Raw genomic sequence first — 27261 nt, forward strand, 5'->3', positions numbered from 1 at the left:
TACTTCCTTTTCCTGGAGTTTATTTGGGAGCACCATGTGAGGTAGTACCTTTATTTCTAGTCACAGGGTGAGCCCTCATCCCAGCCTGCTTCCACCACTCTGAAAGGCCACCATGTCATAGCCTAAGTTCTCGTGTGTTGTTATGCCCATGGTTGTGTGGAGTGTTGGCCTGTTCCAGCACCAAAACCAAAACTGTAATTTTATCGTTTCATTTGATAGCACAAGCTTTCTCATCACTCTATTTTTTATTTTGCTCAACTCTTCTTGCTTTTTCTACCAAGTAAAACTTGGATTCATTTTGCAAACTCCTATCTACAAAAATGCAAAAAATTTTCTTGGAAACTTTAATTAAAATTGCATTCTATTATAGATTCAGTTAGGAATAACTGATATTTTTAAATCAGTTTAAGATAGTGGGATGATTTCTTATCCAAAAACAAGGTTTGTCTTTCCAATATATTTCTCAAAAATTTTTTTGGGCTTTTTTCATAAGTCCTGCACATTTTTATTCAGTTAATTCCTTGGGTTTATGTTGTTTTTCTTACTAGTGTAAATAGCATTTTTCTGCAACATTTTCTAACTGGTTGTCACTGATAGAAGAAAATCAATAACTTTTTGTATGTTGAGGACTAAGCTCTGATTTTTTTATCTTGCCTATATTCTTATCTAAGGGGTCTGCGGAGTCATGCCCTACAAACCATAAATTCTCATCAGATGGTTTTATCTAACCCTATATGCCGTGACTTACTTTCCATCTGACTCTGGCATGACACTACACGACCAAGAAGAAAATAAAAATATTTTACCCCAAAACATGTTTCTTTGCCACATTTTGAAATGGCCCTGCAAAGCCGTCCTTTACTGGGGAAAATGTGCATCTGGAAGGAATCTCTGTTAACATAGCTAGCTCTTTTTCTTCCAGGCCCTCCCAATTCTGAAGAGATTAACCGAGAGTCCAGCAGCTTTTAAAGTGAATAGGAAACACTTGTCATCGACTGTCTCTAAGGGCAGCCACTATGAGACTTCAGAAGAACCTTGGTCTCCACAGTCTTTTATCTTAACCTGAGCATTTCCTTTCTATGATCCCAGGTCTTTAGACAAACTCAACCAATTGTCAACCAGAAAATGTTTAAATTTACCTGTAGCCTGGAAGCCATCTCTCCCCACTTTGAATTTTCCTGCCTTTCTGGATTAAACCAATGTATTTCTTAAATGTATTTGATTGATGTCTCATGCCTCCCTAAAATGAATAAAACCGAGCTGCACCCCAGCCACCTTGGGTACATGTTCTCAGGACCTCCTAAGGGCTGTGTCATGGGTCATGGCCACTCATATTTGGCTCAGAATAAATCTCTTAAAATATTTTACAGAGTTTGACTCTTTTCATCAATGATATATTTTTCTAAGTGGCTCACTAAATTTTCTCTCCCTAATCTCCCCTGCTTTCTCTCTCTTTCTCTCTCTCTGTCTATATATATATATATATATTTTTTTCTCTTTTTTAAAAAAACTTTGTTCAGATGATTTTCTGGGTAGACAATCCTATCTTTAATAAGGACAGTTTTGTCTCTTCTTTTCCAGCAGTTATACTTTTGTTTATTTTTACTGTCTTATTGCATTGGCTTCCAACACAACACTGAATAGTAGCGTAAGGTCTGCACTGTTTGCCCCCACCCCATTTTTTTTGTACTGTAGTAAGCATTCTTCTAATGCAGGATTTTTTAACCCAGGGTTAGATCTACAAATGGAATCCCCGAATTCCTGGACATGATTTCTGTATATGAGCATCTATGCATTTGTGTAAGGTGAAATTGTGTAGACTCTTAAAAGGGTCCATGACCACAAAGATAAGAACCACTATTTTAGCTTTTTGTGTAAAATATGATGTGAGCTCTTGATTTGAAATGTATATCCTTTATAGAGTTAATTCTACTCCTAAATTTCTTACTAGGTTTTACCTTGTCTGGCTGTTGTTGTTTCTTAGTTAGAAATTGATGTTTCAGGGATCTATTGAAGCAATTGCATATTTTTCCCATTTTATGTTAATGTGACTTACATTAATGTATTCCCTAGTGTTTGTGGCATCACTGTACTTTAACTTCATATTATAGTTCTGGTATAGTGGTCCTTAATATGCTATTGGATTTTAGTTTTTAATATTGGCTAGAATTTTTGTGATAATGTTATGGGATTTTTAGAGTGTCACTTTTCTGGCCTGAAACCTCTATGGCCAGTGGCGCCTTTGCCCAAGTTTTTGTCCTGTGTCCGGGAAGAATGAGGTACACAGACAAGTGGAGGGTGTGCAAGACAGAGAAGCTTTATTGAGTGTTAGGAGAGCTCACAGGAGACCCGCAGGGGGCAGCCCCTCTCTGTAGGCAGGTTGTCTTGTCGAATGTTCAGCTCTCAGCAGAGAGAAGGCCCTGGAGTGGGTGGCTCCTCTCTGCAGGCAGGTCGTCCCATTGTCTCTGCAGCTCTTAGCAGAGAGGAGGCCCTCGAGAGCGTGTCTCCTCTCTGCAAACAGGGCATCTCAACTAGTGTTCAGCTCTCAGCAGAGAGAAAGCCCTGGAGAGGGTAGCTCCTCTCTGCAGCTGGTCGTCCTGACATCCCTTCAGGTCCTGAAGCTCTCAGCAGAGAGAGTAGCTCCTCTCTGCAGCTGGTCGTGCCATGCTCTGCCCTGCTCTGACTGAGCCTGGGGCTTTTAAAGGTCTCAGAGGGGGGAAGTGCATGCTGATTGGTCCATGTGCAGCCATGTGTGGGCCCAGAAAAAAGCACCTTGAGTTCCCCTCTGGTCCGTAGGACGGGCAACCCGGCCCCCAGGCTTCAGGTCTGCCCCAGCCTGAAGGTGGGGCTTCACTGGAGACCCATCCTCTTCTGCCCAGGAACCTATCATCTGCCTCCTGTAGCCATCTATGGTGCCCAGGCTGCTGGTACCAAGGGGCACCTGTGCCCAGCCACCCTCAGCACCCCCCCAAGCCTCCCCTCCTGCACTTCTCAGTGCCCACAGTCTGGAGGGGGCCAAGTCATAAAGGGGCTGGCATGTCAGCACTGCCACAAGCATGCACACACCCAGCCAGACAGTGACAGTGCCCGGGCTCAGCCCCAACTCTGCTCTGAGATTGGAGTGGGTGGTGGGAGCGGGAAGAAGCTGGGCAGTAGGAACAGGTACCTTCAGGCCTACAAAGGAAAGAGGGGCCTTCCCTGGCTCCCCCAGAGTGCAGCGATGCCTGGGTCAGCAGCCCCAGTTGGGGCAGCTGCAACTGCACCAGGAGTGGGGGCTGGCTCCTGCCTGCTCCATGGAGCAGAAGGCCCAGATCCACAGCCACGACTTGGGCAGTTGTACCTGGGGAACTCTCACCTCGCCAAACTGCAAGGGGCAGGGATCCCACTTATCCCCGGCTCCTGCTGGCTCCGTGGAGCATGGTACCTGGCCATGTCCTCTCGCAGCCTGAGGCGGGGTCTCCAGACCTGGGCCAGCATCCCAGACAGGGGCAACACCGCCATGAGCTCCCCTTCACCCAGCACGCCACCCAGCCCGGCCCCATGGCAGCCTGTCTGCCTCTTCCTTGGGCCCTCCCTGAGCAGCCAGTGTGATGGCAGCGGCCACACCAGATGGCCTGCCGCTGCCATCAGTAATATTTATAGTGATATTTATCTGTAGAGTTACTTTTAGGGACTTTTTTTTTATCAAGCTTTGGTCACAGGTTATGCCACATTTAAAAATGAATTGGGAAAAAGTTTATCTTTTTATGTTCTAAAACAAGTTAAATAGCATGAAGTGCTTGTCCTTGAAGCTGTGAAACTCACCCACAAACTGCCTGAGCTGGCACCTTTGGGAAGGGACTTCATTCCTCCCTGGGCCCCAGGCTGAGGGGGTCTGGCCTGGGTCATCTCATCCACTCCAGCCGCCACAAAATCACAGCAACCCTTCAGGGCCCTCTCCTGGCAGCGCCTCCCCTAGTCCTGGTGCTTGGACACTCCTCCCATCTGCACCGAGGGGAGGGCGGCACTCCAATCCCTGCATTACCCCTGGAACTGCACGCTCTGAACCAGGCCCGGTGCCCTTTCTGCCCAGCTGCCCGGCTGCTGCCAGCCCCACTCTGCAGAGCCAGCAGCACAGTGAGGCCCGTCCTGATGGCCTCCAGCCCCACTGCGGAGTCAGTGGGCACAGTGAGGCCTGTCCTGATGGCCTCCAGCCCCACTCTGCGGAGTCAGTGGGCACAGTGAGGCCCGTCCTGATGGCCTCCAGCCCCACTCTGCGGAGTCAGTGGGCACAGTGAGGCCCGTCCTGATGGCCTCCAGCCCCACTCTGCGGAGTCAGTGGGCACAGTGAGGCCCATCCTGATGGCCTCCAGCCCCACTCTGCGGAGTCAGCGGGCACAGTGAGGCCCATCCTGATGGCCTCCAGCCCCACTCTGCGGAGTCAGTGGGCACAGTAAGGCCCATCCTGATGGCCTCCAGCCCCACTGTGGAGTCAGTGGGCACAGTGAGGCCCGTCCTGATGGCCTCCTGGAGCTGGAGCTTAGGCCAAGCCACAGGGCATCAGGGAGGATGGACGTTCAACGGCTGGATCCACTTGCTCCAGGGTCCTGGCACCCAACAGAAAGGAAAGCCAGGCTAATGACGGCTGTGTCCCCACACTTGACAGAGTCCTCCCTCCCTCCTTATCAAAGTCCTGTTTAAAGGGAATAGAGCCAGGCTGGAGAGAGAGTGCCTAGCTCTGCAGGGGAGCCGGTCTGGGGAAGCTGGGATCTCTCTCCCGCCCTCCCCTCTGCACTGCTTCCAGGGCAGCCCCAGGCAGTGGGGGGCTCCAGACAGTGGTGCTCCATTCCCTTCCATGCCGACGCGCCCAGCTGCCCACTCCACCCAGCCCTGGAGGACATGGAAGGGCCTCAACCATCCAAATCCCACCCAAAACTGAGCCCAGAGGCACCCACTAAACATCTGTGACCCCACCCAGGGTGGGGCAAGAGAGCGCAAGCCCCCCAGTCCAGATGCTGGTGACGGTGTGTGCTGGGCGAAGACCCCACTTCCTTGAAGACTGAGGGCAGTGCCCCCAATCCCGCTGACCTGCTGTGCGTGCGCCTGCCATGGGGGAGGGTGCCAGGGGAGAGGCACTGGGGGTGTCTGAGCGACCCCCACCCCCTGTTGCAGGACTTCAGGGCCACAGGTGCTGCCAAGATGCTCCAGGGCCCCTGCTCCGTGCTCCTGCTCTGGGGAATCCTGGGGGCCATCCAGGCCCAGCAGCAGGAGGTCATCTCACCGGACACTACCGAGAGAAACAACAACTGCCCAGGTGCCAGGGGTCAGGGGCCGGGGGCTCTGGGCATTTGGGGGGCAGTTGGGACCAGTACCCAGGTGCCAGGGGTCGGGGGCCGGGGGCTCTGGGCATTTGGGGGGCAGTTGGGACCAGTACCCAGGTGCCAGGGGTCGGGGGCCGGGGGCTCTGGGCATTTGGGGGGCAGTTGGGACCAGTACCCAGGTGCCAGGGGTCGGGGGCCGGGGGCTCTGGGCATTTGGGGGGCAGTTGGGACCAGTACCCAGGTGCCAGGGGTTGGGGGCCGGGGGCTCTGGGCATTTGGGGGGCAGTTGGGACCAGTACCCAGGTGCCAGGGGTCGGGGGCCGGGGGCTCTGGGCATTTGGGGGGCAGTTGGGACCAGTACCCAGGTGCCAGGGGTCGGGGGCCGGGGGCTCTGGGCATTTGGGGGGCAGTTGGGACCAGTACCCAGGGGCCAGGGGTCGGGGGCCGGGGGCTCTGGCATTCGGGGGCAGTGAGGTCAAACCCACAAACAGGCACAGGGCCAGGAAACAGGGCTCTAACCAGTCCCTCCTGAGGCTGGCTCGTGACAGGTCCTGTGCCCCACAGAGAAGACCGACTGCCCCATCCATGTGTACTTCGTGCTGGACACCTCGGAGAGCGTCACCATGCAGTCCCCCACGGACATCCTGCTCTTCCACATGAAGCAGTTCGTGCCGCAGTTCATCAGCCAGCTGCAGAACGAGTTCTACCTGGACCAGGTGGCGCTGAGCTGGCGCTACGGCGGCCTGCACTTCTCTGACCAGGTGGAGGTGTTCAGCCCACCGGGCAGCGACCGGGCCTCCTTCATCAAGAACCTGCAGGGCATCAGCTCCTTCCGCCGCGGCACCTTCACCGACTGCGCGCTGGCCAACATGACGGAGCAGATCCGGCAGGACCGCAGCAAGGGCACCGTCCACTTCGCCGTGGTCATCACCGACGGCCACGTCACTGGCAGCCCCTGCGGGGGCATCAAGCTGCAGGCCGAGCGGGCCCGTGAGGAGGGCATCCGGCTCTTCGCCGTGGCCCCCAACCAGAACCTGAAGGAGCAGGGCCTGCGGGACATCGCCAGCACGCCGCACGAGCTCTACCGCAACGACTACGCCACCATGCTGCCCGACTCCACCGAGATCGACCAGGACACCATCAACCGCATCATCAAGGTCATGGTGAGCCGCGGGCGGGAGCACCGTCCACGCGCCAGGGGTGGCCACGGTGGGCCGTCCACCCACTCCGGGCCTCACTTTACCCCTCCGTGAGTGCGGAGGCCGAAGGAGGAAGCTCCGGGCAGGGCCTGGGCCACTCAGGTGTCCCTCCATCCCCACCCAGACTCGAGGTGCAGCCGCCCCAGGTCTCGAGGCACACAGCTAACCAGCGTGTCTGTCTTTTCTGCAGAAACACGAAGCCTACGGAGAGGTGAGTGGCACTTCCCTTCCTGCCAGTGCTGGCCGGCAGCTGCCCCAGCAGAGATGACCGCGCCAGGCTGCCGACTCGTGGCGCCTCCAAGCTGGAACAGATGAGAGGAGAGGGAGTCACCTGCTCCATGTTGGACCTGAGGCCTTGGAGTCTGGAGAAAGGGCTCCCAGCCAAAGCTAGGCTGTTTAGATCCCATGAGGGGCAGCGTTAGGGTCACCCACAGAGCACGTGTTACAAGGAGAGGTCGAGGGTCTGGCCTCCGGGCAGGTGGGATCCATCCACCCTGGACTCGAGGCCCGAGCCCAGCCCAGCAGGTCAGGAGAGAAAGAACTGACATCATCGGGGTCCATGACATCCCCACCTCCCTGTGTGTCCCAGCTCCAGCTCTCAGGAAGGGGAGCAGGCATCTGAGATCTCCCCCGTGAGGCTTCCTGCAAAAACGTGCCCTGCCTCAGAATCACTGCTCACTAACAGTGGTTTCATTGCTGTGTACAAATGGTGCCTCCCTCACCAGTGCCCCTTGCTCTTCCATCCTTTTGTAAAATTTATTCTTTTATATTTGTTTTTTTAGAGACAGGGTCTTTCTCTGTCACCTAGGCTGGAGTGCAGTGGTACGATCACGGCTCACTGCAGCCTTGAACTCTGAGGCTCAAGCCATCCTCCCACCTCAGCCTCCCAAGTAGCTGGGACTACAGGCACCTGCCACCATACCTGGTGTGCGCATGTAGTTCCAGCTACTTGGGAGGCTGAGGTGGGAGGATCGCTTTCGTATTTTTTTTTGTAGAGACGGGATCTCACTATGTTGCCCAGCCTGGTCTCTAACTCCTGGCCTCAAGCAGTCCTCCCCGCCTCGGCCTACCAAAATGTTGGGATTCCAGGCGTGAGCTGCACCCGGCCTTTCTTCCCTTCTATTTTCTGTCATGGCTTAAGCCAGGCTTGGTTTTTTAAAACTTGCCTAGAACACCTGACCAAGAGCCAAACTCTTTGGCTTGTCCCTGATGGGGGCAGAGCCTCACAGCACCCCATGTCTGCTCCCTCACCCCCACCCAGATTCTCAGAGCATTTCAGCATCTCCTTGGCCCCTGCTGAGAGTCGTGGGCTACACGTTCTGAGACCCTGCCCTGCCACCTGAGGAATGTCCCACCCATGCAACCTTCTGTCTCTGCTTCCTCATTTCAGTGCTACAAGGTGAGCTGCCTGGAAATCCCTGGGCCCTCTGGCCCCAAGGGCTACCGTGGACAGAAGGTAAGATGCCCAGATTGCCCGCAGGGTCTGCGCTACCAGGAAGCCCCTGATTTGTTTTGAAATCCACATTTGGCCGGGCGTGGTGGCTCATACCTGTAATCCCAGCACTTTGGGAGGCCGATGCGGGTGGATCACAACGTCAGGAGATCAAGACCATCCTGGCTAACATGGTGAAACCCTGTCTCTACTAAAAATACAAACATTAGCCGGGCGTAGTGGCATGCGCCTGTAGTCCCAGCTACTCGGGAGGCTGAGGCAGGAGAATCACTTGAACCTGGGAAGCGGAGGTTGCAGTGAGCCGAGATCACGCCACTGCACTCCAGCCTGGGCAACAAAGTAAGACTCCGTCTCAAAAAAAAAAAAAAGAAATCCACGTTTAAGGCCAGCTGTACCTCAAATTGTCTCAACACTTCTGTCCCTGGGGAAACTAAAATTCTATATGTCTAATTCCTTTTAAATAGTATATTGAGAAAAGCAGAAGCTTGTAAAAAATTATTAAGATATGCCATTAAAATACTTTGGTAAGCAAGCATATTCAAGTAAGTAAATAAAATGTGAGATGCACTACAGTTAATAATATGATTCCTCATTAATATGAAGGAACCTCTTTTGTGGCTTACTAAATAAGCAGTTTTAGGGAGCCTGGTTTGAATGTCCCCTGCATTTTCCTAACAGAGGTGCATAAAATAAAGTCCTTCCAAAACTCACTAACAGAGTATGTGAAACTCCAACAATTCACATCTGTCAAAAATTATAAAGAAAAGCATAGCAGGAGAAAGTAGCTTCTAAGGAGATGAAATAAGGAATTGACCATCATAGAGGATGTTACTGCTACGTAGCTTCGTGTTTTTCTAAATTTGGATAACAGCTGTCTAGACCAGTAGGTATCTGGATGTACCTTCTCCAGGATGAGACATCTCGAGGCTGCAGGTCAAATCCTGCCATCTCCCTCCCTGGCTTCTCCAGTCCTGGTGGCAATGCCTACCCTACCACAGCTGGGAATGAATTTGCCACTTGGGGCAGCCTTGGCTGCACACAGCAGTGCAGTGACCCGTTCTGTTGGGGGGCCACTGGAAGCTGCCACAGGGGTCACTGTGGCTAGAGTTTGAGGGGTGGCAAGGTGCCAAGCGGAGCCCAGGACAGGGCACAGCTGTGATGTTCCAGAAGCCTCTGCCCACCTCATCCCCTGCCCTGAGTTTCCTCCCTTTTCTTCCTTTTGACCTCTTAATTCTTCCCCTTTCCTCTGCTCCTCTTTGCACTTAAGTTGGGAGCATATCAATAAATAGATGAATTTATTTAATAAAGTTCTGTATCATAGGTTAAAATTTTAATTCCAAGAGAGTGTAACCTTTATGTGGTGTTCTGAAGTCCTGATCTGTCTAAAGTTACTTAGATAAAGGACTTAATCTTTGTAGTGACGGTGACCCAGGCATCACTGGAGAATCAGAGCCCAGTGTTGGCCACAGTCACAGCTACTGGGTGCAGAAGGGACCCCCACGGGCCAGGCACCCCCACCCCAGGGGACTCTTCTGGCTCCATTTTGCAGGTGGCTTTGTGGGAAGCTTCCCTCAGAGCTGGGAGAAATGGGTCAAAGCAAACCCTTGTCTGACAGAGGCTGGCCCCTTGGGGAACAGCTGACACCAAGACTTCTCCACTTGGGCAGGGGAATCAGTAACCTCTGCTGTGTCACCTCTCAGAGGAGCTGTGGCAGGGTCCCTAGCTGCCTACCACCCACCCTACCCTGCCTCGATTTACTCTTTTCTCTGTTGTCTGCTTTTAGGGTGCCAAGGGCAACATGGGTGAGCCGGGAGAGCCTGGCCAGAAGGGAAGACAGGTGAGTGTCCTTGCCCCACGCCCGCCCCGCCTGCAGCCCAGCGCCCCAGGGCTGGGCTCACACTGCTGCTTTGTCCTTCACAGGGAGACCCGGGCATCGAAGGCCCCATTGGATTCCCAGGACCCAAGGTGAGTGACCTCGGCCAGGGGCTTGGCTCCACCCTGAGGCCCCAGCACTGCCAGGCAGGCTTCCCCCAGCCCAGCCTCAGCCTCAGCCTCTACGACCCTACCCCCAGTTACCAAGGAACAGAAGCACCTCGATAACTTGATGGCCGTCCCAAAACCCAGCCTCCAGCCCGACCCAGGGCTCAGCCTCCTCCGCAGACTGTTTGTCGAGAACACTAGATGCCAGCGGCCCACTGAGCACTCCCCTCAGCCTGCAGGGCTGGCCCTTCCCTGCCTGTGTCTCTGCAGAGCTCCTCACTAATGCCCCTCTCTCCTCCTGCCCCCAGGGCGTTCCCGGCTTCAAAGGAGAGAAGGTGAGGCTCTTGCCCTGACAGACCTCAGACCTGCGCCAGCGTCGGCCCAGACCCACCTCTTGGCGTCTGCTGCAGCCTGTCACTGCTCCTGGGGCACCGGCCTGGTCTTTTCTCAGTGGTGGCTTTGGGGGCTCCTGGGGGGTCCTGTGGCCTTGAGTTTGGCCCAAGGGCTTTGCCCCCCAGAGGCAGCAGTGCCCATGATGCTTTGAGGCACCGAGCTCACTGCGCCGGCTTTCCTCCTACACAGGGTGAATTTGGAGCCGACGGTCGCAAGGTAGGCTGGCTGGGTAGGCAGAGCCCCTCCTTTCTGCTGCTCAGGGCAGAAGGACTGGGGCTAATGGAGTCCCCTCTTCCTTCTCTCTTCAGGGGGCCCCTGGCCTGGCTGGCAAGAACGGGACCGATGGACAGAAGGTAGAGGGAGCCTCGGGCTCGCAGCTGGACTGGTCTCACAGAGGCATCCCAGCCTCTGCAGAGCCCCCAGATCCAGCCTGATCTGTCAGCTTACACGTGTGTACACACGCATACACACACACACACACACACACACACACGAACTTCAGCTCCTGCCACATCCCACTGCCCCACCCAGGGCTTCACCAGCCTGCATCTAATTCAGGGCTGCACATCCCGGCTTGGGGCAGCTCCACAGCTGCACACAGAGGCCAGCAACAAGCCTACCCCCTCCCAGGTCAAACCACAGGACAGCCCCACCCATTCCTTCCATGGCTCCCCGTGGGAACATCCTCTGTGCCCAGGGAGCTCTGCCCTCAGGGCCTCTGGGAGGCAGCCAGGGATGGCCTGTTCCTGCACAACGGCCACTCTGCCTCCCCGGAGACGGCTCCACAGCAGCCGTGGCCTCATGTGGGCACCCGTGTGCCAGGAGGAGAGCGCTGCAGCCCTGCGGGGCAGAACCGGGTGGGCCGTGTCTTGGTCGTTGGCACACATGGACCCCAGAACCCCGCCCTGAGACTCCTCCTGCCCCCTTCTCCTTCAGGGCAAGCTGGGGCGCATCGGACCTCCTGGCTGCAAGGGAGACCCTGGAAACCGGGTAAGGGCCGTTTGCACCCCTCCTTCAGCCTCGGCCCAGGGGGTGTGGGTGCCTGACCGGGTGGGAGGGTAGTTGCTGCTACAGTGGGAGCGTGGGTTCTCCCGGCAGCCCAGCAGCCCCAGCCCAGCATTCTGCCGGGTCGGAGTCATGTGAGGAATTCCCCCTGGGAGCTCCTGGCGGATCCCCGTGGCCTGGAGACCTGATGCATCGCAAACTTCGGTGTCACTGGACAGCTCCATTTCCCTGAGCAGCAGATCCAGGCCTGGCCTCTCGGTCACTGAGCCTGGGGCCTCACAGCGAGGGTGGGAGGTGCCTCCCGGGCTGGGACAATGGAGCACTTGGGCCCTGGCTCATGGGGAGAACCCCACCCGCCGTGTGCCGAGCTCCACCTCTCACTCCTCTCTCAGGGCCCCGACGGTTACCCCGGGGAAGCAGGGAGTCCAGGGGAGCGAGGAGACCAAGGCGGCAAGGTAAGTGGCCTTGTCAAGGTACAGGCCGGCCGGGGCAGGCGGGGTCACCAGCTTCCAGGGGCCTCCTGGAGGCAGCCCCAGCTGAGAAGCTGAACAGAGAGGGCCTTTCCGGAAACACTGGTCAGTGAGGAGCCAATGGCCATGGGATGTGGTGGAGGGTGCCCTGCCCGTTGCTTCATCAGCTTCTAACCAGGGCTTGGGCGGCCCCACCGCTGCTCACCGAGGCCTCAGCAACAAACCCACCTCCTCCCAGGTGGAGCCCCAGGGAGCCCCACCCACACCTCCTGGAGCTCCCCATGGGAACGTTGGTGCCACAGGGGCTCTGCCCTCCTGGGCCGCCTGCAGTGTCGCCCCGTCCCTGGCGGCCCCAGGATCCCCAAGGGCTTTTTTCTGGGAGCTTGGACTTAGGGCTTCCCACTTTCTGTCCACCCTCCCTCAGCCCGAGCCAAGTCTGGCTGAGTCCTCTGTGCAGATGCACGGGCGTCCTGCCCGTGACACACACTCTGCCCTCAGCTGGCACTGAGGTTCCAGCAGCCCCCAGCCAGCATCTGGCATCCCAGGTGCCCCGTGGACATCAGGGAGGTGCAGTCCCAAGCCCGACCGTGGGTCCTGCCCCCCCCAGTGGGCATCCTGCACCCCCCTTCCCCTGCCAAAAGACGTGAGGCTGATTCTGCAAACCCTTCCAGGGGGACCCTGGCCGCCCAGGACGCAGAGGGCCCCCGGGAGAAATCGGGGCCAAGGGAAACAAGGTGAGCCCCTCTGCCTCTTCGCCTGCAGCTGAGCTGGCCACACTCACGCCCACGGCCCAGATGAACAGTCACGCTGGCCACCGTCTCTGCTGTCACCATGGTGCCCCATTGGGCTCTGGGGACACGGGGAGGGACAGGAAGAACAGGCCATGTGCCCTGAGCCACCAGCCCCTCTGACCTGTGCCCTCCTCACGAGGCTGAACAAGTTCCAGGGGACCCTGCAGGGCCCCCACGTGCCTGGCAAGCGGATTCCGCTGGAAGACAGTAGGGGTTCCACACCACACACCGCACAGGCGTGACCATGCCTCAGGGCCCCTGCCTCTGGGTGACTGTGCTGTCCTCTCCTTCCTCAGGGGTATCAAGGCAACAATGGAGCCCCAGGAAGTCCTGGTGTGAAAGGAGCCAAGGGTGGGCCTGGGCCCCGCGGACCCAAAGGCGAGCCAGTGAGTCCCTCCCGCCCCTGCCTCAGGGCCCCACTCTGGGCATCCTCCTTGCAGCTTGAGGAGGACCATGGGGGAAGGGCACCTGGGCTGTAGGCAGGATCCCCTGCTGGCAAGGCACAGCCAGGCCCCCATCCTCCCAAGAAGTGGACCCGGACCACCCCACGGGACCCCCCAGAGCTGGACTTAGAGGGAAAGCCCAGGCAGGTCCTCCATGGTGTTCCCTAAACCCAGCACCAGCTGCCCAGGGCATCCTGTGAGGGCTGAGCAGGGCCCGTCCCAGTGCTGACCACTCCAAGGGGACTCTGTCTGAGCATGGGGCCTGCCTGGCAGTGACCGCAGTGACTGGACGGCACCAGGTCCCCACCGGGCCCCAGCCCATCACCTAAAACGCCACTCACCAGACATCCAACTCCACCTGGAGCCTCCCCAGATCATTCCTAAATCCTCGGCATGGGCGGGACCGACGCAGCAGAGGGACGAGGGCTGGCAGCAGAGCCACCGGCGCAGGCTGAGGCTGTTGGGAAGGAGCCCGGGGATCGAGGTCCCAGGTCCCAAAGCCAGAGCCCTCCTGTAGAGAAGGAGCATCGGCCCCGGCACAGCCCCCACCCTCCACAGGCTCTGGGCTTGGACTCAGCCCCCTCCCTCACCCACACGCCTGTTCTCTGCAGGGGCGCAGGGGAGACCCCGGCACCAAGGGCAGCCCAGGCAGCGATGGCCCCAAGGGGGAGAAGGTGAGTCCTCGTGTGGAGGCAGCCCGGGGTCTCACTGTGGTGCCCATGGGCCCTGCTGACGAGGGCCCCAACCCCATTCCTCCCAGAGAACAACAGAACCCCAGGGCCTCACTCTCCAGAGTTCACTCTCTGCAGAGTCTGGGAACGCAGCCCTGAGATCCCCACACCCCATTCTCTGCTGAGGAAGCTCCACCACCCACCCAGGCACACCCCGCACAGCTGTGCAGGCACCATTCACCCCCGGCCCACTGAGGCACCACTCACACCCCCCGGCCCCCACTGAGGTACCGCTCACCCCCCAGCCCCCACTGAGGCACCATTCACACCCCCGGCCCACTGAGGCACTGCTCACACCCCCAAACCCACTGAGGCCCTGCTCACCCCCGGCCCCCACTGAGGCACCACTCACAGCCCCGGCCCCCACTGAGGCACCACTCACACCCCCGGCCCCCACTGAGGCACCGCTCACACCCCCGGCCCCCACTGAGGCACCGCTCACACCCCCGGCCCCCACTGAGGCACCGCTCACACCCCCGGCCCACTGAGGCACCGCTCACACCCCCGGCCCCCACTGAGGCACCGCTCACACCCCCGGCCCCCACTGAGGCACCGCTCACACCCCCGGCCCACTGAGGCACCGCTCACACCCCCAGCCCACTGAGGCACCACTCACCCCGGTCCCTAACTGAGGCACCACTCACACCCCCGGCCCCCACTGAGGCACCGCTCACACCCCCGGCCCACTGAGGCACCACTCACACCCCCGGCCCACTGAGGCACCACTCACCCCAGTCCCTAACTGAGGCACTGCTCACCCACGTGACCTCAGGGGTGATGCTGAAGGGCTGTGTGGTAAAACCCCGGCCACCAGCTCCCCTCGACATCAGGTGAAGGGACTTCCTCCCGGGAAGTGGACGAGGTCCTACCCACGTGTGGGTGGCCTCAGGGGGACCGAGAGACCCCGTGCTCAGAGCGGCAGCTACAGGCACCGGGAAGGAGCGATGGGTGAAACAGGCGACTGTTGCAGGTCCCCCTGGACAGACGGGGGTCTTCCTCCCAGGCCCCCTTCCCCAACCCCCGGCCACACCCGCCTCTCACGTGGGACCCAGGCCGGAGGCCTCAGCTGAGACCCATGGGGCCTCCCTTCCCTTCCCACAGGGGGACCCTGGCCCTGAGGGGCCCCGCGGCCTGGCTGGAGAGGTTGGCAACAAAGGAGCCAAGGTAGGGGAGCAGGGTGGGCCGCACCCCAAGGTAGGGGGTGCAGGGGGGCTGCACCCCAAGGTAGGGTGGCCAGGACTGCACCCCAAGGTAGGGGACCCGGGTGGGTGCTGCACTCCAAGGTAAGGGGGACCCAGGTGAGGGCTGCACCCCAAGGTAAGGGGGGCCAAGGGTGGCTGCACCCCAAGGTAAGGGACCAAGGCAAGGGCTGCACTTCAAAGTAAGGGGAACCTGTACCCCAAGGTAAACAGGGCCCAGGCAGGGGCTGCACCCCAAAGTAGGGGACCCAGGTGAGGGCTGCAACCCAAGGTAGGGGTGCTTAGGCAGGGGCTACACCCAGAACCCAGTCTCCTCCACTCAGTGTGCTCAGGGCTGAAGGTCAAGTGGAGCCACAGCCTCTGGGGAGGGTCATAGGGGCCGGGGCCAGACCCGTCTTACCCCTGCAGTGTCCACAGGATTGATACTGGGGACTCCAGAGTGCTGCTGTCAGTCAAGAGAACCCCAAATTCCTCCCCTTTCTTCCAGGGAGACCGAGGCTTGCCTGGACCCAGAGGCCCCCAGGGAGCTCTTGGGGAGCCCGGAAAGCAGGTCAGTGTCGGTGCGGGAGGCCTGTGACCTCTGACCCCACGGCTAGAGGTGGGACCCCGGTGCCCTGTGACCCCACGGGTGGGTCTCCCTATCCATGTGGAGACAGCCTAGAGCTAGCCACTGTCCCCATAGCAAACCCAGGCAGCAGAGCCTGGCCTCAGAAGCCAGGACCTGCTCCCCTAGACCGAGTACCTCATACCCACCCTCAGCCCCAGCCCCAGCCCCCCATCCTGCCCTGAAGGACCCAGGTTGTGGAGTCAGGGGCAAGGCAGTGGGCCTGAGGGCCTGGATGGGCCACAGGGAAAGGAGGAGCTGGGACCCTCAAGACAGAGGTCCACGGCCCCCACAGGCAGCAGGAGGAGCTGCGGCCATGTGGCCTGGTGGTCAGGGCTGGACGGGGCATGTCGGGTGACCCCTGGGCATGGCCAGTCCCTGCCTGTGCTGACTTCTGAATTTCTCTCCTGCCCTCAGGGATCTCGGGGAGACCCCGGTGATGCAGGACCCCGTGGAGACTCAGGACAGCCAGGCCCCAAGGTACGTGCCCCTCCCCCAGCAGGATGTATTAGGGGTTCAGGGCAGCTGCCTGAGGAGCAGGACAGGGGGCCGGCCTGGGGGACCCTGTTGCCGGCAGACATGCCTCAGGACGGGCCTGTGCCTCCTGTTCTCAGCTCTGGAGTGAGGGGATGCCTCCGGGGTCCAGGAAGCCCCCCTGGCTCTCTTCTTCAGCAGTGACCCTTGGGTGTGGGTGGCACATCCTTCCTGAGGCAGGGCCTGAGGGCAGCTACGTGGCCTGAGCAGGGTCCTCCCGGCGTGTGGGCAGGCTTCTGGGTCTCTAGGCACGTCCAGCCCCCACTGGAGGTGGACAGGGCGAGGTTGGCCCCGCCAGGCCTCTGCTCACAGCCAGAACTCGACGGCACCCCTAGCCCACTTCCACCCCAGTGTGCACCTTGCGCCCTGTTGAGCACAGCCCCCCCAGCCCCACCCCATCCTATGACCATGCTGACTGACTCAACGTCCTCCTCCAGGGAGACCCCGGCAGGCCTGGATTCAGCTACCCAGGACCCCGAGGAGCACCCGTGAGTCACAGCCTGGGATGGCAGCTCCCAGGAGTGGGTGGACATTGTCCCAAGGGCCCTGAAGATTCCTAGTAGTTCCCTCAAGGCCTCCTCTGTGCAGAAGAAAGTGTGAGGTCCCTCCTGCGGGACAGAGTGGTGAGAAGGCTTCGGGTGACTCAGTGAAGGACAGGTCCAGCCCAGCATCAGGAAAAGAGCACAGCTCAGAACGCAGCACAGTGGCCTCACCCAGAGTGTGAATGAGCAAGGGAGGGAAACGGGGCTGCAGAAAGCTGCCCAGAGGGAGGAAGGAGCACTGGGATCTGAGGCTGAGTCACCCTGGCTTCTGTTTGCTTCACAGGGAGAAAAAGGCGAGCCCGGCCCACGCGGCCCCGAGGTATGTGTGGGTCCTGGCCACCTGTGCCCACCCAGGGTGGGGGTCTGCACGCCCAATTGCTGGGAACACAATGCCCACCGTCACTGACAGGACCACCCCTGTCTTGGGATGGTCCTGGCTCCCCAAGGCCCAGCCATGTCACCTATGCTGAGCTCTGGGGGAGCTGTCAGCCACTGGCTGGTCCCTTTGCAACCAAAGTTCAGGCTTTGCCAAAAAAACCACATAGATGCTCCCGTTTAAAGGACCCCAAAATGCCAGATCGATTTTTCCACATAAAAATCTCACTGGTGTCCCTGGTAGAGACAGCTCCTCTGTCCCAGGCTAACATGTGTTCCCTGTCACAGGGAGGCCGAGGCGACTTTGGCTTGAAAGGAGAACCTGGGAGGAAAGGAGAGAAAGGAGAGCCTGTGAGTGTCGCCGTCCCGAAGCCCACAGCAGCTGGGCAGAGGCAGGGAGGGGCCCTGAGGCTAAGCGTGTGCATCTATGAGTACAGGAGAACGCCAGGCAGCTTGGCCCCAGCCATGAGCACCACCCCCACCTTCCTAAAGGGAACGGCTGGCTCAGGGGCCCCCTCCCTCCACCCAGCCTCCCTTCCAGCGTCCCCCCAACAGCATCCCCCCCAGGGTCCCCTCCCCCATGTCCCACACACAGCATCCCCACCCCAGCGTCCTCCCCACAGTTATCCCCCAGAAGGTGCTCTGTGCCTCCAAATCCCTAGCCTGGCCAAGGGTTTAACCAGGGCTGCAGGTTGGTCTGGAACTGAGCACAAAACAAGGGATGGATGGATGGGCAAATGGACGGATGGGAGGATGGGTGATGGATGGAAGAGTGGGTGAATAGAGGATGGGTGGGTGGGTGGATAGGTGGGTGAATGAGTAGATGTATGGGTAAGTGGGTGGATAGAAGATGGATGGATGGGTGGGTGGATGGATAAGTGGATACATGGGTGAATGAGTAGATGTATGGGTGAGTAGATGGATGGTTGGGTGGGTGGGCGAGTGTGTGGTTAGAGGATGGATGGCTGAATCGATGAGTGGGGGGATGGGTGGGTGGGTGCATAGAGGATGGATGAATGAGTTAGTGGGTTGGCAGATGGATAAATGGGTAGGTGGATGGATGGTTGGTTGGTGGTTGGGTAGGTGATGAGTGGATAGATGGGTATGTGAGTGAGTGGGGGGATGAGTGGGTAGGTGGATGAATGGATGATTAGGTGAATGAGTGGATGGACAGACGGACAGTGGGTGGATGGATGAGTGAACGGATGGATGAATGGGTGGGTGGGTAGAGGATGGACGGACAGGTGAGTGGGTGGGTGGATGGATAGATGGGTGGGTGGACAGGATGGGTGGATGAATGGATGGGTTAGTGGGTGGCTGGGTGGATGGATGATGGATGGGTGATTGGGTGGATGGGTGGGCGTGGAGTTGGTGGGTACATGATAATGGGGTGGAATACCCATGGATTGGAATGAGCTGTTTTGGCTGCCATTTCTGGGACACCCAGCTCTGCCAGGCCCCTACCCCTCTGGTGGGCCAGGCTCTGACGGTGGCCACTCGCGGCCTTTCCAGCTCTGGTGCCAGCATAAGGAAGGAGGAGGCACGGCCTTGTCTTACTCCTTGCACCTGTTAACCACCCCCCCCCCCAAGGGAGGACCCGTGGTTGGGGACAGCACGGGGGGCCCTGCTGTGTGCAGGGACTGTCCCTGTGGCCACTGAAGCCCACCTGTCCTTGTTCCTTCTCAGGCGGATCCTGGTCCCCCTGGTGAGCCAGGCCCTCGGGGGCCAAGAGGAGTCCCAGGACCCGAGGTAGGTGGCTGGCCAGTCCCCATGCCCTCCCCCCGACCTGCCAGGCCAACGCACACCCAAGCCTCATGGTTCTGCCCACGGTGGACCCACGTATCAGTGGGCCGTGGCCTGGGAGAGACTCAGCCACCCAGCCTTGGCCCCAGAGTCTCAGCCTCATGGTGGACCCACGTATCAGTGGGCAGTGGCCTGGGAGAGACTCAGCCACCCAGCCTTGGCCCCAGAGTCTCAGCCTCATCCTTCCTTCCCCAGGGTGAGCCCGGCCCCCCTGGAGACCCCGGCCTCACGGTAGGTGTCACATGGGGCAGAACCAGTGTCCTTCTCCTGCCAAAACTAGACACCAAGAGCAGCAGGGGTGGGGGAAGGTCAGCTGGCAAGGTCAGAGAGCAAGATCAGTGGAGGAGATCAGAGGGCAAGGTCAGAGAGCAAGCTTGGTTGGGGAAGGTCACAGGGCAAGGTTGGTGGGGGGAGAAGGGTGGCAGCCAGGTTGGTAGGGGCAGGACCCGCCAGCCTCCCCGCATGGCTGCCTCCACACGTGGGCTGGAATGTCCCGGGACCCCCAGGCCAGGACCTTGCTGTGGAAACTCTTCTGGGGCCCCGGGGGGACTGCCCTGCCTGCCGTGTGCATTGCAGGAGTGTGACGTCATGACCTACGTGAGGGAGACCTGCGGGTGCTGCGGTGAGGCACTGCCCACGGCAGGGTCGGGGCCCATGCACCGGGTGGAGGGCGGGAGTGCGGCAGGGCTGGGTCATCGCTGGGTCCCGCATGTGCACGTGACCCTAGGGTCTGAGGTCTCCCCGGTACCCCCCCAGACTGTGAGAAGCGCTGTGGCGCCCTGGACGTGGTCTTCGTCATCGACAGCTCCGAGAGCATTGGGTACACCAACTTCACGCTGGAGAAGAACTTCGTCATCAACGTGGTCAACAGGCTGGGTGCCATCGCTAAGGACCCCAAGTCCGAGACAGGTCAGTGGGGCAGGGGCGGGTGCAGCATTGCACGGGGGCCGGGCGGGGCGTGGGAGGCGATGAGATGGGAGAAGTCCAGACGCGTCCCTCCAACGAGGGCCTCTGCATGGCTGGGGATGCCCCAGACCCCGAGGCCTCTGGCGACGCCCTCACGCGTGCGGCTTGCAGGGACGCGTGTGGGCGTGGTGCAGTACAGCCACGAGGGCACCTTTGAGGCCATCCAGCTGGACGACGAACGTATCGACTCCCTGTCGAGCTTCAAGGAGGCTGTCAAGAACCTCGAGTGGATTGCGGGCGGCACCTGGACACCCTCGGCCCTCAAGTTTGCCTATGACCGCCTCATCAAGGAAAGCCGGCGCCAGAAGACACGCGTGTTTGCGGTGGTCATCACGGACGGGCGCCACGACCCTCGGGACGATGACCTCAACCTGCGGGCGCTGTGCGACCGCGATGTCACAGTGACGGCCATCGGCATCGGGGACATGTTCCACGAGAAGCACGAGAGCGAAAACCTCTACTCCATCGCCTGTGACAAGCCCCAGCAGGTGCGCAACATGACGCTGTTCTCCGACCTGGTCGCCGAGAAGTTCATCGATGACATGGAGGATGTTCTCTGCCCGGGTGAGCGTGTGGGCGCGGGGCAGTCGGCCAAGGAGCAGCAGGCCCCAGCCGCTGTCTAGCGTGAGCCCCAGGGACACCCCTCACCTGAGGGACGAATGTGCAGCCCAGGATGTTGGGCTGTGGGTGGGAAGGGGTCGGGCTCTCTCGGGGCTGCAGGGCGGAGGCCAGCTGCACCCTGAGCCTGTCTAGGCAGATCAGTGAACGGTCACTGAGGGTTCGCTAGGGACTGACCCTGGCCTGGCCCGGCCTCTCTCCTCTCTTCCAGACCCTCAGATCGTGTGCCCAGACCTTCCCTGCCAAACAGGTAATGCAGGGCACCCTGAGCCACCACCCTAGACTAGCAAAGCAGCCCTGGTGTCCTTCCTCCTCGAGGGCCGGGCTGGGGGAGGGGCCGTGCAGGGACCCGGGGGGCGGCGGAGCCACTTCGGAGGCTGCTCCTTAGTGAGATGGCCCCAGGATGGCAGCACAGGGGAGGAGCAGCTCGGGGAAGGCAGGCTCCCAGGAACGCAGGAACAGCATCATGAGGCGGGTGCTGCTAGCCTGGCGCTGTGCTCGGCGTGTGGCCACTGGTCTTGAAGGGCCACCATGGGCCTTGCAGTCTCCATGAGCTGGCCGTGCATGTGCCACTCGGAGGAAGCCCTGGATTGAGTGAGTGAAACCATCCCGGGGCGGAAGCACCGACACCCACCAGCACCAGCAGGTCTTGCTCCAACCCTGGCCTGCCTCGGAGCTGCGGCTGCGGCTGCGGCTCCCATGTCTGGGAGTGGGGGAGCCCATGTCCCGGATGTGGCCCACATGGGTGTGAAGCTGGAGCTGGGGGCGCCATCCAGGCTCTGCTGGACGTGGTGCTGCCCCCATGGTGCACTGCTGCACCGTACCTGGGCCCACAGGAGGTCCCTGGGGGCGTTAGGAGCTGAGTCCCCCTCAGTGAGCCGTCCCCTCCAGGAGTGTGAGGATGGGGACGCCATGGAGACAGGGTGGGAGGGTCCGACCTGGAGGACCACAGGGAGGAAACCTCAGGGTCTGCGGTACGAAGTCAGCGCTTCCTCAGCACGCGGGTCGCGGTGTGCGTTCCATGGGGAGCTCCCGGTGGGTGAGCTGGGCCACTGAGCACATTCACAGGCCCTGAGGCTGCCCCAGGGGAGGAGCCGTGGACTCGGAGCCGAGGTTCCCCATACGTGCTCCGACAGAGAACCTAGGGCTTGCACCTGGGTCTGGCTGCCCTTCAGCAGGCGGGCAGCCTCTGGCCCCACAACAGTGGGCTGTGCTTCTGCCGCCGAGGTGCAGGCGTCCTCCCCTAGGGTCCGCCAGGGCCTGCATCAGCACCAGGGGCACCTGGACCCTGAGGGCAGGAACCAGACCTTGGCTCCTCCACCCAGCCCCTCATTCCTGACGGGGCAGGGAAGTCTCGGGACCCCATGATGGGCGACATGGCGATGGTCACCCTGGGTGCTTTGCTCTCTATCAGATGGAGGCCTTCCCCTCCACTCTGGGGTCCAGTGTGAGTGGCCGCTGTGGCTTCCCCTCCACTCCAAGTTCTATCGTGAGTGGGTGGGTGCTGCGTCTTGTCAGGTCCTTTCTCTGCATCTGTGGATGTCACGTGACCTTTCCTCTTTAGCCCATCATTGTAGTTGGGAGTGAGTTAGCCCGCTGAGCGTCATTGAATTTCCAGTGTTGAGCCAGCCCTGCGTGCCTGGGATAAACGCACCTGGCCGTGGTGTGTGGCCCCTGATTCGCTGACGCCTGCCTGAGGGTTTGCGCTTATCGGCGACATCAGCCTGCACTTTTCTCGTGCTCTCTCTGGTTCTGGCCTCAGGGTGACGTGGGCCTCGTAGGGTCCCATGGTGGCTCCTCCCAAGACGGTGACATGGGGTGAGCCCGTTCTCCCTCCTGGGAGTGGGTCACTCAGGCCCCCAGAGCACCACAGGGAAAGCAGCCAGGGAGGACACGGAGGCCCTTGAAGCTCTGGCCTCTTCTGAGGCCTCCAGGACCTGACAGTGAGTGGGAGCAGCCCTGGCAGAACCCCTCCCCTCCTCTCGGCCTCCCTGACACCTCTTCCCCGACACTCAGAGCTCATCCTCCTTCCCAGCTGTTTGCAATTTCAAAGTGAACTCGACCTTGTGGCTCCAGGAGATGCAGCAGGGACAGTGTTAAATCGGCTTTCACCAGCCCACACGGCCAGGCATCCTCCTCGGCCCTCCTGGGCACTGGGTGGACACCACTGGCTGTGGCCTGGCCCTGGCCTTCTCCAGACAGCCCTGTCCACCCCAAAGCCCAGCCACCCTGGGCCTGCAGCAGGCCTGTGGAGTTCTCAGTTGCGTGGGGACCAGAGGGTGCTGGAGAAACAAACCAGACGCAGCTGAAGGCAGTCAGGGCAGGGCCCACTCAGCGATAAGAGCTGCATAGGGGCCACAGCGTAACCTGAGCTCCAGTCGGTGGAAAGAAAAGGCAGAGACGTTGCAAAGGCCAGGTCTGCTCAGGGGAAGACAGTTCTGGGTGTAGAGGACTCACATCCCAGAGAGGCTGAGGAAGGGTTTGCCACCGCAAGCTTTCTCAGGCGGGCTCTTGAGGGGTGGCTGGGGTCTTCCTGGCGACGGGGCCTGCAGCACTGGAAGCCCTACTGGAGTTTGGCGTGTCTCCGGCACAGGTTTGGACGGAGCTATTTTGTGCTGAAAAGTTTTCTCGGGGTCCGTGGTGTCCCCCAAAGGTGCCACCGTGCGGGTCTCCTAGCTCCCTGGCGCTTCCTGTCCCTGTGCTCACTGCCCCCACGCCTCCTGCCAAGGCCGAGCCACACACCCGCTCCACCTGCATTTCCTCTACCAACTCGCCAGCCCAAATGCCGCTCTTCACTCTGGCCTCGCTAAGCGGCCGCCCGAGGAGGAGCTCTAGGCCGACGCCCACCGCAGGCCTTACAGTCTTCTCTGGACGCTCCCTTGCAGATGCACCGTGGCCTGGCGGCGAGCCCCCGGTCACCTTCCTCCGCACGGAAGAGGGGCCGGACGCCACCTTCCCCAGGACCATTCCCCTGATCCAACAGTTGCTAAACGCCACGGAGCTCACGCAGGACCCGGCCGCCTACTCCCAGCTGGTGGCCGTGCTGGTCTACACCGCCGAGCGGGCCAAGTTCGCCACCGGGGTAGAGCGGCAGGACTGGATGGAGCTGTTCATTGACACCTTTAAGCTGGTGCACAGGGACATCGTGGGGGACCCCGAGACCGCGCTGGCCCTCTGCTAAAGCCCGGGCACCTGCCCAGCCGGGCCGGGCCCTCCCTGCCACACTAGCTTCCCAGGGCTGCCCCCGACAGGCTGGCTCTCAGTGGAGGCCAGAGATCTGGAATCAGGGTCAGCGGGGCTACAGTCCTTCCAGGGGCTCTGGGGCAGCTCCCGGCCTCTTTCCACGCTGGTGGCCACCGTGTCCCTTGCTGCGGCTGCATCTTCCAGTCTCTCCTCCGTCTTCCTGTGGCCGCTCTCTTTATAAGAACACTGGTCATTGAATTTAAGGCCCACCCCAAGTCCAGAATGACCGCGCAAGACCCTTAACTCACTCCCGTCTGCAGAGTCCTTCTTTGCTACATCAGGTCACCCTCACAGGCTCCAGGGTTTGGGCGTGGAAGTCTTTGGAGTCCCTTACTTAGCGGCCCAGCTGGGCTGCCGTGCGTCTGGGATGGGGCTGAGGGAGGGTGCTACCCAGGTGCTGGAGGATGTTCCAGCACCAGGTTCCAGCGGAGCCTCGGAAACAGGCCCCAGAGGCTGGTGAGCCTCGCTGGGTGTGGGCACTAATCCCGTGCATGGTGACTCGTGGGCGCTCACGGCCCACCTGGTGGCAGGTGAAGGCTTCGGGTTGGGCAGCAGATAGGGGAAGCTGGCAGTCCTGGCACCATGACGCATCTGGGCTGGTGTCATGCACAGTAGGGCGAATGGCCACAGCTGCCTGCCAGCAGCCCTGATCCCGGGGTGTCTGCACCCTTCCAGCCCAACCTCTGGGTCCCCAAAAGCACAGTTGGGGGAGCATCCACCAGGCACGACCTCTGCGGTCCTCAGAGGACTGAGCAGAGAACCCCAGGGACCACAATGTTGGGGAGCGGCAGGGATCACCATCCAAAGGGCGCGGCCCCCACAGCGAGCTGACCCCGACGTTCTGACTGCAGGAGCCCTCATCCAGGCTGGGCTCCTGCTGGGCACGGCTGTGACCATTTCTCATGGCCAGGTTCTCGTCCCCACACCCACTGCACAGGGCAGGCCAGGCTGGGCTTCCCACTGTGGGGATGAAGGATCCTCCACAGGAGGAGGAGAGCAGAGTCCACAGACATCCCAACAGCCTCAGCCTCCCTGTGCCTGGCCGGCCCCCACAGCTTCCCTGTCTCCTCCAGGCCCCACAGACACTGATGAATGGACAGAGACCCCAAAACCAGCTGCCCCGTGCATGTCTGTCTCCATGTGTTTGGTGACAGCAGTGAAAATATTAGTTTTGAGGAGGTTTGGGAAGCCCAGCGGTACCTGAGGAGTTTCTGGACATTTAAGCCGGTTCCTAGGTGTGGCCTTAACAGGGAGGCTGCCCTTCCTTTCACTGAATAAGCTGCGTCACTCATAAGCTCACTGAGGGAACCCCATCTGCCAGCTCGTGCATGCTCAGACGACATCCATGTCTCAAGCGTTCTGTGAAGGCTGCGGTGCAGCGTGAGGTCACCCTGCTGTGTTCAGAGCTTTGCTCACTGCCTGCGGGGCTGGACCGTTGCACCTCCAAGACCCCCGGAAACCGAGTTTCGGGTCAGGGTCCTCTGTATGCATTCCTGGGGGTCCATGTACCAGCTGTGACGACGTCCAGGGGTTGGGCTGAGAAGCAGACACCCTTGGGGAAACTGGCTCTGTCCCTCCCCTCCCCCATCCCAGGAGCTGAGGTCCTGGTGAGGCCACAGGGCCAGGTCCACGCAAGGACTGTCCGTGTCCTGTCCTGTGGTCTCTGGCCCCACATGACACCCACACGTGTGGTGGGCAGCCTGGCCTGGGTTGTGGCTATGGCCAGGCCCCCAAGCTGTCCCCGATGCCCAGGGCTGGTGACCACCCAGGCAGGTGGGGGCCCCACTTGGTAACAGAGTCATAGGGCAGAGCCCACCTGGGCTGCCACAGAAGATCTGGCTGCCCCTGTGCCCACTGCTCCCCACCATGGCCAATCAGAAGAGTCAGGGGCTCCTGGTCTTTCCGGGAGGGACGTGGCCCAGCCAGCTCTAGGTGTTCTGAGCAGCTCTGGGACCCAGCGAGTGAGGGGTCAGGCTGGGGGTGTCAGAGCCAGGGTCCTCCTTAAGTACCTCCCACACCACACAGACAGTGGCCCTTTTGTGGGCAGCAAATTCTTGAGCCATGAAAGGATGCTTTGGGCCCCTTCCCTCCCAGGAGGGCAGCCTGTGCAGGGATGGCGCTCAGCAGGTGGACTGGGCCTGGGGCCTGTGTCAGGGTCTCAGGCCTGGGAGCACCAGCAGAGGAGATGGCGGCTCCCAGCAGTGCCACCTCAAAGAGGCTTGGGCTGAGGACCCACACCCAGGGCTGCCCTGCAGGAACGCCCCCGCAGAGCCCAGTGGTCTGTGGGGTTGCAGGCAGGGTGCGAATGGAAGGGCACAGGTGCGGGGCTGGCGCCTGCCCGGTCCTGCCCACCTCCCCTCCGCCCAGCCCGCACCTGCGTCTCCCCACAGAGCTGTCCGTGGCACAGTGCACGCAGCGGCCCGTGGACATCGTCTTCCTGCTGGACGGCTCCGAGCGGCTGGGTGAGCAGAACTTCCACAAGGCCCGGCGCTTCGTGGAGCAGGTGGCACGGCGGCTGACGCTGGCCCGGAGGGACGATGACCCTCTCAACGCACGCGTGGCGCTGCTGCAGTTTGGTGGCCCCGGCGAGCAGCAGGTGGCCTTCCCGCTGAGCCACAACCTCACGGCCATCCACGAGGCGCTGGAGACCACGCAATACCTGAACTCCTTCTCGCACGTGGGCGCAGGCGTGGTACACGCCATCAATGCCATCGTGCGCAGCCCACGTGGCGGGGCCCGGAGGCACGCAGAGCTGTCCTTCGTGTTCCTCACAGATGGCGTCACGGGCAACGACAGTCTGCACGAGTCAGCACACTCCATGCGCAAGCAGAACGTGGTACCCACCGTGCTGGCCTTGGGCAGCGACGTGGACATGGACGTGCTCACCACGCTCAGCCTGGGTGACCGCGCCGCCGTGTTCCACGAGAAGGACTACGACAGCCTGGCGCAACCCGGCTTCTTCGACCGCTTCATCCGCTGGATCTGCTAGCGCCGCCGCCCGGGCCCCGCAGTCGAGGGTCGTGAGCCCACCCCGTCCATGGTGCTAAGCGGGCCCGGGTCCCACACGGCCAGCACCGCTGCTCACTCGGAGGACGCCCTGGGCCCGCGCCTCTCCAGCTCCTCCCACGGGGTCCCCGTAGCCCCGGCCCCCGCCCAGCCCCAGGTCTCCCCAGGCCCTCCGCAGGCTGCCCGGCCTCCCTCCCCCTGCAGCCATCCCAAGGCTCCTGACCTACCTGGCCCCTGAGCTCTGGAGCAAGCCCTGACCCAATAAAGGCTTTGAACCCATTGCGTGCCTGCTCGCGAGCTTCTGTGCTCAGGAGAGACCTCAAAGGTGTCTTGTGGCCAGGAGGGAAACACTGCAGCTGTCGCTCGCCCACCAGGGTCAATGGCTCCCCCGGGCCCAGCCCTGTGCAGACCCCACAGCCTTGATCAGCAAACTCTACCTCCAGCCCCAGCCAGGCCCAAAGTGCTCTAAGAAGTGTCACCCTCATGGCTGAGGGTCTTCTGTGGGTGGACGCATGATTAACACTAGACGGGGAGACAGCAGGTGCTGAGCTTGTTTTGTTCTGTGTGGAGATCTCAGTGAGTTTTTGCTGTTCAGACCCCCAGGGT

At 60.4% G+C, this 27261-nt stretch overlaps 1 protein-coding gene across 2 annotated transcripts in view; it reads left to right on the forward strand.

The window, feature by feature from the left end:
* The window catches only part of COL6A2 (collagen type VI alpha 2 chain), a 35456-nt gene extending 8522 nt beyond the window's left edge, over positions 1–26934 (forward strand). Inside the window, exons 2-28 of one of the 2 annotated variants that reach the window (XM_016938669.4) lie at positions 5152–5293; positions 5865–6463; positions 6690–6710; positions 7890–7955; positions 9736–9789; positions 9873–9917; positions 10241–10267; positions 10515–10541; positions 10634–10678; positions 11262–11315; positions 11723–11785; positions 12472–12534; positions 12888–12977; positions 13646–13708; positions 14867–14929; positions 15452–15514; positions 15986–16048; positions 16540–16590; positions 16928–16963; positions 17308–17370; positions 18706–18768; positions 19018–19053; positions 19399–19444; positions 19579–19731; positions 19900–20352; positions 20618–20656; positions 26040–26934. In XM_016938669.4, coding sequence (XP_016794158.2) covers positions 5179–5293; positions 5865–6463; positions 6690–6710; positions 7890–7955; positions 9736–9789; positions 9873–9917; positions 10241–10267; positions 10515–10541; positions 10634–10678; positions 11262–11315; positions 11723–11785; positions 12472–12534; positions 12888–12977; positions 13646–13708; positions 14867–14929; positions 15452–15514; positions 15986–16048; positions 16540–16590; positions 16928–16963; positions 17308–17370; positions 18706–18768; positions 19018–19053; positions 19399–19444; positions 19579–19731; positions 19900–20352; positions 20618–20656; positions 26040–26638 — 3060 coding nt within the window. In that variant the 5' untranslated portion in view covers positions 5152–5178 and the 3' untranslated portion in view covers positions 26639–26934. Of the gene's footprint in view, positions 1–5151; positions 5294–5864; positions 6464–6689; positions 6711–7889; positions 7956–9735; positions 9790–9872; positions 9918–10240; positions 10268–10514; positions 10542–10633; positions 10679–11261; positions 11316–11722; positions 11786–12471; positions 12535–12887; positions 12978–13645; positions 13709–14866; positions 14930–15451; positions 15515–15985; positions 16049–16539; positions 16591–16927; positions 16964–17307; positions 17371–18705; positions 18769–19017; positions 19054–19398; positions 19445–19578; positions 19732–19899; positions 20353–20617; positions 20657–23291 lie in introns of both variants that reach the window. The other variant, XM_024352369.3, reaches the window with a different exon arrangement.
* Positions 26935–27261: the final 327 nt, after the last annotated feature.

Source organism: Pan troglodytes, chromosome 22 (assembly GCF_028858775.2).
Source record: "Pan troglodytes isolate AG18354 chromosome 22, NHGRI_mPanTro3-v2.0_pri, whole genome shotgun sequence".
In the NCBI taxonomy this organism is placed as follows: Eukaryota; Metazoa; Chordata; class Mammalia; order Primates; family Hominidae; genus Pan; species Pan troglodytes.